Consider the following 12,216-nt stretch of genomic DNA (forward strand, 5'->3'; position numbering starts at 1 on the left):
GCCCCCTTTTTTTTTTTTTTTTAACCCTAATCCACCGGGGGTCTGCCAGGTTGTGGTGAGCAGCCATAGCCACGTGATAGGGCTTCCTCCACTTTTTTAATCACGCAGCATCCCAAGGAGGGAGGACACTCGCCAGTCACTTGCCGTGGGATTAGCAGGAACGTGTTCTGAGGGTTTCGTAACTTCAGTGACACTAAAAGGCTGTCGGTCAGCTTGCTTCCCTTAATTATCCTTCATGAGTCTTTCAGAATTGGCCTGTAGACAGCGAGTTTTATATCATTGTTTTGCCAGTGCTGTGTTTCAAAGCACGTTTAAAAACATGCTGTAGTGTCCCCTCAGACCTGAGAGATGAGATTTAATTTCCGAACTGCTGTCTGGCCCTGCGAGAACCACATCTGTGAACTCTCATTTACTGCTTTGCAAACCCTGCCTCTACAAGCTCTGTTTTCTCGGTTAGAGACTTGCGGCAGCCAACGCTGCGCGTGAAACAACGGGAGCTGTTTGCACATGGAAGCCAAAAAATATTCAGCTTGCTGAAATGGTGGTGGTGATCAAATAAATGCCTCTGAGTACGGGCTGTGCTTTCACCACTGGGCATCACTTCTGTAGAAAAGCTTTTTGCCGTGCGTTACATTTAAGTGGAAATTATATGTACAGGGTTACACAGCGTCTTATCAAAGCTTTCTCAGGAATTACGACTTGTTTACGTACCTGGCTGCTAACTCCAGGCCTGCGTGGCTGAATATTGTTTTCAAATATCAAGACCATAAGCTTGTCATTTTTGCTGTATAAAATTAAAACGTTAAGTTCTGGAGGGAGGGTTCAGACCTCTTATTTTTGATTTAGATCCTGCCCTTTCACCATGGACTGGATAATGAGATTATGTGGAGGAAAAAAAAAAAGCAGTGGCACAAGAAAAGCCTTCACCATGTGCGAGACTTTTGAGGATTGTGTTGTGTTTAGTAATTTCTCTCCGCAGCTTTTCCTCTTCAGTCAGTAACACGTTGTCACAGGAGCCAAGTTATTATCGCGTAGCGACGGGACAGTGTGTGTTCCAAACAGCCCGGGCTAAGTCCTTGGTCACTGCTTTGTCCTTCGAGCTGTCTGCCTGCAGCTGACCCGAGTGATGGCCAGGCCCAAGAGGCTCTGAAAGGTGGGGAATCGCTGCAGATTTGCTCCAAAGCTGGTTTATATTTCAGTGAAGAACCAGAAAGCGAGGGAATGTCCACGAGGCTGTTCTTAACGCTTTATGCCCCCCTTGGGTGCAGGCCATCACAAACAGCAGTTCTTGCGGTGCACTGGCGTTACCATGATTCTCACCCCTTGTTGTTTCTGACTGTTTATTCTGAGCCTTAACAACAACAACAACAAAACATCCTAAGCAATCCTAAGTTCCCATCCCAGGTTCGGTTTCCTCCCCCATGCAGAGCTAAATGTACCTTTTGTCAGCTCAGTATCCCAAGTGCTCTTCACAGTTTACAGCCCGTGTCCCTCTAACACGCCTTGAATCATGCCTGACGTTCCCCGCACGCCCGCTGCCCGGGCGGACGGTGATGCTCTCTTACCCTCTAGTGGAAGTGCTCGTCAGTCACCAGCACCCCCTGCGGCCCTCGGGCTCTGTCAAGGAGCAGACTCCCTCGGTAAACACCGTTTTGAACGTTTCTGCTGTGTGTTAAATAGCACAGCATCTCCCTTTTACTCTCTAGTAGCTGGGCTGAATTTTCAGGGACTTCTTTTTCAAATTTGTGTTGTCTTGTGGGTTTTTTAAATCCCGTTACATCTAACTTTCTACTTTGGTCTCCCTCTGCAGAAGACTAGATGCCAACTCTCTAGCCCAAAGCACTACTTCAATATGGTTGCTACGCAGTTGCTTAGATAGGTCAAAGAGTTGAAGTTGCTCCTCATCTTGGGCTCTTCCTAGATAGATATTTTTTGATATATTATTTTTCTAGACACTCTTCATTTCAGGCAATCTCAAGAAGAGATGGGTTTACAACTGAGGGAAGCTTGAGATTATTGAATTTGGTTTTGATGGCAGTTGTTGCCGTTAAATCCTGTTCTTACTATCAAGAATAAAAAAAAACAGAGGCACTGAACTTGGGTGTTTTTTCCCTCTCTTATTGACATAATAATTTCAGCTTCAGGAAACCGAGCAGATACAAAAGTCATTTATTTAACAACATTTTACGAGGAGGGATGGGAACTTTCACTGTTTCACACGCTTCCTGTATCAGTGGCAATGCAGCCGCTGTGTTCCTTGTGGTGATAATTTTCATTTTGAGCCCGAGGTATGAATGCTCTGAAGGTTTGCAGGTTTTTTCCGAAAACCAGCACGGCCTCAAATGTTCAAGGCACCAGATAGGGTTGCAAAGACACTTTCCATGTACATTAGCGTGGCTGATCAGATTTAGATGGCTCTCCTGCCCAAAACATCTCAAATAGGCCTTGAATTTAATCCTTTGGGGTCAGTGATTTAGTCCCTGACTCTGCAGGCGTGATACACACGACATGATACTTTAAAAAAATTAATGGTATTTAGTCCATAATTGTCTGTTTGTTCCCAGTTTCCATATTAGGTGACTTTCACAGTGCTCACTGGTCTGATTTTAAAACTTCCTTGTGGTTTGCAGCTAAAACAAGGTACGGAGGTGGTGTCGTGCCAGCATTGTTCCCTGCTTTTTTTTTTTTATTAGCTCTGCTCTGCCAACCATTTGCTTATAAACTGCTTCAATTTTCCTTTGAAACTTGGTGGCAAATTTGAAGGGCAAACCAGGCAGGTTTATGCTGAGGAGGGCTCCAAAGGCTCTGCCTCCTGCTTGTCCCTAAAGCCGTAAACACAGATTTTGTCGACAGGAGTTTAACTATATCTTAGTTTCTGCTTAAGTTTACAGAAAAATTAAGCATTTTGTGGGGTTTTATTTTTTTGGCAGCTTTGCTAAATGTTTCAGCAGGGGCTTAAACTGTAGGAAAGCAAACGCTGCTCGGAATTTTGTCATTGTTTATTGCTTTCCTGCCCTACCAAAAGGGAAGAGAGAAGGACAAGACCGAAACCTATTACAGAATGGTCTTGCAAAACGCTGTTGTGTGTGTTCTTCAGCAGCAATATTAAATGGTTTATTAGCGCAGGGCTTGTTTTCTAGGCCGTCTGTGCGGTTCACAGTTAATTGCAGGGAAGAATTTGCAAAATAGAAGAGTTCTGAGAATTTTTCGTGCCAAAATCTTGTTTGAAGGCCAGGAACCTTTACCAGCCTTTGTAAACTGACCCAGAAAGAGAAATGAGACAAACAGGATCTGTAAACAAAGATCACGTGCCCTTCACAAATACATTTTGGAAGGATGGTTGCCTAGGGAAGCAGGAAATGGGGAATTATACAACAAACACGGAGAGCACTGCCAAACAAATTTGCTGACCTTTTTTCGGGGAATTATGAGGAAAACTGCTGGAATCCTCAGTATTTCACCATATTTCTAAATCCGACGGTGGAGCAGAACAGCAGCTTGGTAGTTATGCCACAACTTTCTGAAAAGATAGAAAACTTGGTATTTGTCCCAAAGGAAGCAACACAAGGTGGCGAGCGATGTCATCTCGAGCTCGACTTGAATTTTTTTGAGTTTCCCAGCTTTTGCAGTTAAGCTTTCTGGAATTGAAGCTTCCTTTTATGGGTGAAATAACAAGAAACCCACTCCACGTGTATCTACAAGCATCATCTAGCTCTACCTTGAGGCAGCTTGATCCTTGTTTCTGAGCTGGTGGTCTCCCAAGTAGCTCTGCCCATGCTTTTCCCTAGAAAACAGCAGCTCTCAGGATGGTTTTTGTGCTTTCCAGGAGTCACAGATAGGAAGGGAAGAAGAGAATTTGCATTGGACTTGTCGTCAGTGGGGAAGAAGTCAGCCTCCGGGTGATGGCTCTTCCTCTCGCCCTGCTTTGGAGGGCATGTGCAAGAGCAAATTGTTCACCTGGCGACCTCTCCCAGGTTTTGGTTTTATATGCAAGATGAAGAGGTGGAAGTAATTACAAAGAAGAAAATAGGGAAACTAGGTAGCGAGGTTTGATGCTCTTTATCCCAGAATACTGAAGAGGTGGTTATGTGGAATCCCCTGCTCGTACTGTGGATATTAGAAAATCTGCTGAGTTGCAGGGGGAGGGAAATACGTTGGTCTGGTGTTCTGATCCCTTCCGTGTCCTCTGTTGTTTTCAGCGTGTAACTGTCTCTTTTTTTTTTTTGTCAGTTCCAATGACAGGTTTCACTCAAAGGGCTACAATTGATCCAGAACTGAATGAAATCCATGTCTTGTCAGGGCTCAGTAAAGACAAGGAGAAGCGGGAAGAGAATGTAAGGAATTCCTTCTGGATTTATGACATTGTGAGGAACAGCTGGTAAGTCGGTGAAAGGGGAGCTGTCTCTACCATCTAAACTGACTCTCTTTAGAACGCAATCGTACGTGATCCTGACTCCCAGGTAACTCTGTAACCTCTCACGGCGATACAAGCACAGTGGGGGTGCTGAAGACAACCTTGAGGCACCTCTTTTCCCCCGTAGTCTTTAGAGACCCCACAGCAATAAGCCAAGCAAAAGCATAGAAATCACGTGAACTTCTTTATTTGAGGGGATGAGGGGAAGTAAGCCATTCTAAGGAGTTTTTCCTGTAGGAAATGCTCAAGGCCAGGTTTCATCACCAGTGCAGCAGATCCAGTCAATCGTTAGTAGCAGTGCACACGATACTAGTTATGAGAAACTAAGGACAGTGGTTGGCTGTGTGAAGAGTGATGGAGAAATCTTCCTGCTAGATCTAGCAGCGCTTTCCAGCTCTTGTAGTGGCGCTTCAGGTAGCTGCTAGATTCTGAGAAAATACCTCCTGGTCCATTTGCTGTGTGGTTGGTAGCTGGTTGCCGTTGTCCCTCTCCAGAGCTGGCAGCGTTTTTGTCTTCAAGGTCCCTTCTAATGTGGAGCCAGTCACTTTGAAAGGTGTGAATGCTGTTTTTTAAAAATGGATCTTCAGTTGCAACCAAAGTCTTCTTGGAAATTAGTGCTTGAAATTTGAGCTCTGTACCTTATCGCCTCTCAGTAGCTTTTTTTCTACCACTGCTCACTACTTCCTGCCTTGTATTTCAGGTCTTGTGTCTATAAGAATGACCAAGCAGCAAAAGAGAATCCGGGCAAAAGCCTTCAGGAAGAGGAGCCTTGCCCAAGGTTTGCCCATCAGCTGGTGTACGATGAGTTGCACAAGGTATGAGGGTCCACGTATGCTATTTTTAAGTCTTATTGCTCTTAAGGAAATCAAAATGCCAACAATGGTGTCATGGTTTAACCCCAGCAACTAAGAGTGATGCAGCAGCTCGCTTGCTCCTCCCTGCTCCCAGTGGGATGGGGAGGAGAATTGGAAAAAAACTTGGGCATTGGGATAAGAACAGTTTCACAACTAAAATGAAATAAAATATGATAATAAAATACAATCATAATAGTAATAATAAGGAATATAACAAAAAAAGAGATAAATAAACCCCAAGACAAGTGATGCATAATGCAGTTGCTCACCACCTGCTGACCGATACTCAAGCAATGATCTGCCCCTCCTGGCCAGCTCCCCCCAGTTTATATACTGGGCAGGATGTTCTGTGGTGTGGAATATCCCTTTGGCCAGTCCGGGTCAGCTGCCCTGGCCATGCTCCCTCCCAGCTCTTGTTCTTCCGCTCACTGGCAGAGCCCAGAAAACTGAAACACCCTGAACTTAGGATAAGCGCTACTTAGCAACAACCAAACCATCCGTGTGTTATCAACGTTATTCTCCACTAAATCTCAGCCACAGCACTGCACCAGCTACTAGGGAGAAAATTAACTCTATCCCAGCCAAAACCAGGACAAATGGAGTATATGAAACCTCTACAGATTTGTCAGGCGGCTCCTAGCTGTTCTCACCCTTGAAACTTCGTTATTATCCTTGGATCACAGATGGTTACCAACATTTCTAGGAGAAAATGAACTCCTCACTGTTAAGTATCTGCTCTCACAGAAGGGCTTTGCTTTGCCCTGCACGTCAGAAGCAACTGTCCCTCTTCAGCACTACCTGGCTTTAATGGGCACGTTCCTGCTTACACAGGCTTAGCATTGTTTGTGGTGTACACGGCTGCTCAGGAAGCTTAGGGCTTTGTGCATATTAACCAGTAAAGCACAAATCCATGGGTTAGGTTACCATAATTTCGTTATCCCATGAATTTAAATTACTGTAACATACTTAACCTTTCACGGGTATTTTCCTATGAAAATAAGCTTCTTCTAAAATTTCTTTATAGTCTGAAACAGCCTCAACTGAAGACGACAAATATACTTCAGTCTTGTCACTCCGTGGGGATGTTAATCAAAATCGGGAAACCCAACCAGCCCAACAGTCTGGGGATAAGGGGGATTTTAAGGAGAAATGGGTACAAGTTCTGTATGGAAAACTCAGATTGCTTGTCGTCTTCACGGACTTTCATGATAGACTGTAAATACTGTTCTGCCTTTAATGGCTTCGAAGGGTAAAGTACCACGAGATGGAGTAGTATTTTACAAGTGGTTGTGAAGGCTGCCAAATCATGGCAGTTGGTCAGCTTTATCTGAAGAGCTATTTGATGGGCTTGTTTTGAAGAGTCTTATTTTTAGAAACCTCTGTTCCAATGACCTTTCTAAACTCCTCCGATATGAATACGTTGAGCCTGCATCAGTGGGATGCAGAGTAAATTGTTGTGAGTGATTATTTCTAAAGGTAGCCTGTTGGACTTCTCGTACCTCAGCGTTCAAAGACGCTTTGTGGCATGTGTAATATCAACAGTGCAGAGTCTGAAATACCAAAAGATGTGAAGAAATAAACAGCCTTTTAACACTTCCACTTCTCTTGAGCTTAGCCTTACAGTATCACAGAATCATCTCGTTGTAAGAGACCTTTAAGATCATCGAGTCCAGCTGTTCTCCCTGCACTGCCAGGGTCCCTAAACCATGTCCCTCAGTGCTACATCTATACGTCTGTTAAACCCCTCCGGGGATGGGGACTCCACCACCTCCCTGAGCAGCCTGTTGCAATGTTTAATGACCCTCTCTGTAAAGAATTTTTCCCTGATATCCAACCTAAATTTACCCTGATGCAACTTAAGGCCATTTCCTCTCGTCCTGTCACTTATATGGGAGAAGAGACCAACCCCCACATTTCTACAACCTCCTTTCAGGGAGTTGTAGAGAGTGATAAGGTCTCTGCTGAGCTTCCTTCTCTCCAGACTAAACAACCCCCGTTCCCTCAGTCACTCCCAGTGAGATGGGTTCTCTAGACCCTTCACCAGATTCATTGCCCTTCTCGGAACCCGCTCCAGCCCCTCAACGTCCTTCTTGAAGTGAGGAGCCCAAAACTGAACCCAGTAATCAAGCTGTGGCCTCACACCAGTGCTAATTATATGGGGACAATCACTGCCCTAATCCCATCCTATTTCTGATACAAGCCAGGATGCTGTTGGCCTTCTTGGCCACCTGGTCCCACTGCTGGCTCATGTTCCATCCGCTGTTGACCAGCTCCCCCAGGTCCTTCTCTGCGGGGCAGTTTCCAGCCGCTTCTCCCCCAGCCTGGAACGCTGCAGGGGGTTGTTGTGGCCCCAGTGCAGGACCCGGCATTTGTTGAATTTCATACGATTGGCCTCAGCCCATTGATCCAGCCTGTCCAGATCCCTCTGTAGAGCCTCTCAACCGTAAGCCTAGCCTTGCGTTCCTGAGGTGGTGTATGCTGAAACTGTCAGGATGGCCGTTAGACTGCTTCATTTGCGGTACCGTGAAGGACAAATGCACTTCATGTGCAGATAGATTTAATATTTCCATGATTGGTGTCTCCAGATTCCTAGAACTGCTTTTGAAGACAATCCCGGTAATGGTTGTGACATCTGATTCTAGATAAGATTGGTGTTTACTTCCACAGTTCTATAACGTTACAGTTCTGGATTTTTGTTTTCCTTTTTATCCGTCACTTCGAGTATTGTTTGGTATTTTGAGGGCAAAAAGAGTTAGCTCACATTGTTCTTTTCTGCTCATATCTTACATGCTTCAGAATTTATCATGCTCGTAGGTTTTTCCTGAAGAAAGAGATCGCGTGGTTTGTGGATGTTTGTTTATAAATACCCCAGGAATCTGTTAGAAGGAAGATCTAACAATGCAGATTTACTATCATCTTAAAATATAAGCAGTTTTAAGAGAACTTTCTTCATCTCCTAGAGGATAAAGTGTGGCTAATAAGATGGAGCAGCTTGTCTAGAAGGAAGAGTTTTCTCCCTCTGGAATAAACCTCTCCGAAGATGCTGACACAGTAAATAGTCTTGGTTTAACCGCTGCACACAAACCACCCTCTTAGTGATCTGCCTCTCGTTTGCTCAGGTTCATTACTTATTCGGAGGGAATCCTGGTAAGTCCTGCTCTCCAAAGATGAGATTAGACGATTTCTGGTCTCTGAAGCTCTGTCGACCTTCAAAGGAATATCTGCTAAGACACTGCAAATACCTCATAAGAAAGCACAGGTATAGAACCAAAAAGCATTTTGCAATTTTCACCCCCAAAATGTCTTTTTTTTTTTAAGTTGCTAAAGCTTGAGTATCCTGTAAACTATTTTGGAAAATGTCACTTTGGTTATATGGTGGTCTTCACATTCCTTGGTTATTTTTAATTAAAAAAAAAAAAAACATTTTAGTCGCAAAAAGCAGGGGGGCAGGGCTAAGCTACCGAATGAACTTTATTCTGGTTTGACGATGTTACTCTAAAACTAGAAAAATCTGGCTGTTGTGTGGGGCGTCGTGGGGAATTTTTAGATTCCCTCTTCACTCTGCTGCTCATCTTATGTTTCGGTGCTGTCACCTCCCAAGGAAATGGAGTATGTTTCCGAAAGGCTGTGCTAGGAGATAGTAGCAGCTCGCAGAGATGCTAATGAAGTCTGGGGGCTGGATGCCTTTGCACATCTGAGCCTCAACTGTGGTGAGCTCATCAGAGTTCCTCATTCAGAATCACTTGAAAGATCTCACGTATGCAGAATTCAGCTACACCGGGATGCTTTTTGCACTCTGGATGTTTCAGAGCTGCCTTCTATTTGCTATTTAGGGCAACAGCTTTTCAAAATCAAGCTTATGGTATTGCCTTAGGCAAGAAATTGCAGCAGCGAGACGGCCTTTCAGGACCTAGCAAATCATTTGAAGCCAATAAATAGCTTTTTCTGCATTCTTGGTGAGAATACTTTGTTATCAGGTTCTGCCAAGAGCTGGAGGTCGGTTTTTACTGATGGTATTTTATTTCTGAGGCAGCAAGCAAATTGCTGTACTCAACTCACGGTCACTGGGGCTGGATGAGGCCTTTTGCTGATTAGCCACGCAATAGATGTGAGTACCTGCAAGAACGAATAAAGGTCTTGCTCAGTAATCTGGGAGGCTATTAAACCCCTGTGAGGTTGTATGCAAATGGAGCTGTGCAGCCTCCAGAAACAGCTCCGGGTTACTTGTTTCTACTTCCTTGAACTGCATGCGAAGGAAATGTTGCAGATTTCCATGCCCCTGCAGGGCTGGGGCCAGCTCGGGGCTCCTCAGCCCAGCAGAGACACGGAGCTGCTGGAGCGGGGCCAGAGGAGCCCCAGCAATGCCCCCAGGGTGGAACCCTCTGCTGGGAGGAGAGGGCAGAGAGCTGGGGGGGTTCAGGCTGCAGCAGAGGAGGCTGCGGGGAGCCCTGAGTGCAGCCTGTCAGTGCTGCAAGGGGGCTGCAGGAAGGATGAGGAGGAACTCTTTATTAGGGAGAGTAGTGAAAGGACAAGGGCAAAAATATTTAACTGAAAGAAGGAAGATTTAGATTAGATTTTAGGAAGAAGTTCTTCACTGTGAGGGTGGTGAGACACTGGCCCAGGCTGCCCGTTACCTGCGCTCCTCAGGTTCTAGGTACCAGAACACATACTGGGGTTGCACGCACAGCAAACCCACTGCCTCGGCCAGAGTCCTGTTTGGCCAGTTAACTGGTTTAATACCAGTCAGCCATAGTGGAGCCAAGCCAGCCAGGCACAGAAGAGCAAGGTGTCAGAGGTTCCATTTAAGGTACTTTAGCTCTCTGGACCATGGTGATGAGCTCGGATTCATTTTCCAAGGACAATGGGAACTTCATCGGAGAATTCACAGAAGTTACAGCTTCTGTTTGTTACAACAAGAAAACCATGGTGGTGGTGGCGCACAGGATTTTTATGTACGTGTACTCTGTCCAGAGATGGGATATTAAAGTGCTATACTTGTGTCTCAATAAGTTGAATGTTTTTCGTATGAGTATAATTCTTTACCTATGTAATTTCCTTACAGCCCAAAAAACCCTCCTCTGTGTTTCAGTCTGGTCTCAAAGCTCCAGCAAACATGAGGCCAAAAAGTGTTAACGCTTCTTTTGGAAATTGAAGGGTTGACGGTTTTGCTCTTTGTAGTAACAGCAGTACTTAGGCCTGAAAGGAACAGCTGCGCTCAAGTTTTCTGTCTCTTCTTCGCAGGTTTGAAGAAAAAGCTCAGACCGACCCTCTCAGTGCACTGAAGTACCTGCAGAATGATTTGTACGTAACCGTGGATCACTCGGACCCCGAGGAGACAAAAGAGGTAACGATGAACCAGCCCAGTCTTAAACTGTGTTCTCATGTGGAAGTTCAACCTTATTTTTTATTCAGTTTGAAAAAGCTCTACAGCTGCATGGCACTTTGCTCTATCCTCAATTTCTCCGTGCTAAAGCGTCAAAGTCATTTTACAGCTGCAGGTCCAGCTGAAATAGCTTTTGTACTTGTGACAGTGAGGACCAGGCCTTTGTTTTAATTCCAGTGTACTGGGGTGTATTTTGGGAGCTGTAATTGAAATGTGAACTCTCTGAAATGTCACGAGCCTGGTTGTGCAGTGGGAAGGGAGTAGAAACTCAGATTCACGCTGCCTTATGGCTTGTCAATATTAAGTAGCTCTAGGGCAGAGAAGGAGGTTTTTACTAGACAAGTATTTCTGGAAGTAGATTGTACATACACATCGCTTAAAAACTTATTTCCTCCACCTTTCGAATATTATCCAGCAGGCATTTGCTTTTCTTTGTTCCGGGAATCCGTTCCCATCTTCCCTGTTTCAATCCTGTTGCTGCTGACCGTGTGCTGTGCAAAGTGTCAGAGAGGGCGGTTGGTTTGACTCTGCAGAACTTGGGGCAGTCAACTAGATGTACAACTGTTCCGCTGCTGACGGGTAGATGAGGGAGAGGAGACCGCAGATCTTCCCCTGTTCTTGCCTTAATGACTTTGGAAGGGATTTGACAGCTCGTTTTATAAAACGGCAATAGGAGAGTGGGCTGAGTCTCTGGATTAAATCACTCAGTCTGGTGGGTTTAGCTAATTCCTTTAGATAAAGAAAAGATCATCATACAGACACCAACAGCTTTTGGGGAAGGATATGCCTCCTCCATGTGCACAGTGTAGAATCGTAGGTTAGAAGAATTAAGTGAGAAGCGCTCATATCCAGATCTTGGAACCGGTCACATTTGCTATAAATTCTGGTCAGCCTTAAGGAACATCTGATCCAGTACAGCGCTGAAGAGCTGGTGCCTGTTGCGTGCTTGCACATTTAAATTGTCCTGTGTGAAAAGTTTCACATCCTTCCTAGCTGTTTCTAGCATCAGAAAGACAAATAGCAGATAATGTTGCTTTTCTTCAGGTAGAAAAGGGGATTTTTTTTTTTTTTTTCCTCTATGCAGCTATGTTTTGGGGGGGCTTGGCCCAGCTATGCCTCGTCTTCCCAGTGCGGTAGCACTTTCCTCTTCCTGTTTGAACCTCTAGTAACCTATAACATACAACAACCAGTCTGCTGCTCTCTTCTCCCCTTCCTCTCCCCCACTACGAGACCATGTCCTGTGTTCTCTGATCTCCCTTTTCCTCCGTGTCAGACCCGTGTGCTGGGAGCCCCATCAAGCCTGTGATGGCCATATCTCTCTTTGGCCTAAAGAAAGACCTCAGAGAGCCTCCTAAAGAGATCTTAGATCTCATGGCTGGCTCTGCCTTTGTATTGCCTGGACAGAAAACATTTGTGGTGCGGTCAGCAAGCTGCCCTCCTTTTAGTTCGTGCTACCTACTGTCACCAGCAGACCAAAGGAACTGCCATAAAAGCTGCACATTGTGCTCAGAGAATCGTTTGGGTTGGAAAAGTTCTTTAAGATCATTGAGTCCAACTGTTAACCC

The 12,216-nt window shown here is 45.1% G+C and overlaps 1 protein-coding gene across 1 annotated transcript in view; it reads left to right on the top strand.

Moving 5' to 3' along the window:
* Positions 1-12,216, top strand: part of MKLN1 (muskelin 1, intracellular mediator containing kelch motifs) — a gene marked incomplete at its 5' end in the record, with an annotated part of 82,673 nt that overhangs the window by 60,498 nt on the left and 9,959 nt on the right. The window contains 4 exons of the mRNA XM_010134253.1: positions 4,231-4,378; positions 5,115-5,229; positions 8,388-8,527; positions 10,510-10,612. Of these exons, the coding sequence (XP_010132555.1) occupies positions 4,231-4,378; positions 5,115-5,229; positions 8,388-8,527; positions 10,510-10,612 (506 nt within the window). The remainder of the gene's footprint in view (positions 1-4,230; positions 4,379-5,114; positions 5,230-8,387; positions 8,528-10,509; positions 10,613-12,216) is intronic.

The sequence above is a fragment of the Buceros rhinoceros genome, unplaced genomic scaffold (assembly GCF_000710305.1).
Source record: "Buceros rhinoceros silvestris isolate BGI_N320 unplaced genomic scaffold, ASM71030v1 scaffold12444, whole genome shotgun sequence".
Lineage (NCBI taxonomy): Eukaryota > Metazoa > Chordata > Aves > Bucerotiformes > Bucerotidae > Buceros > Buceros rhinoceros.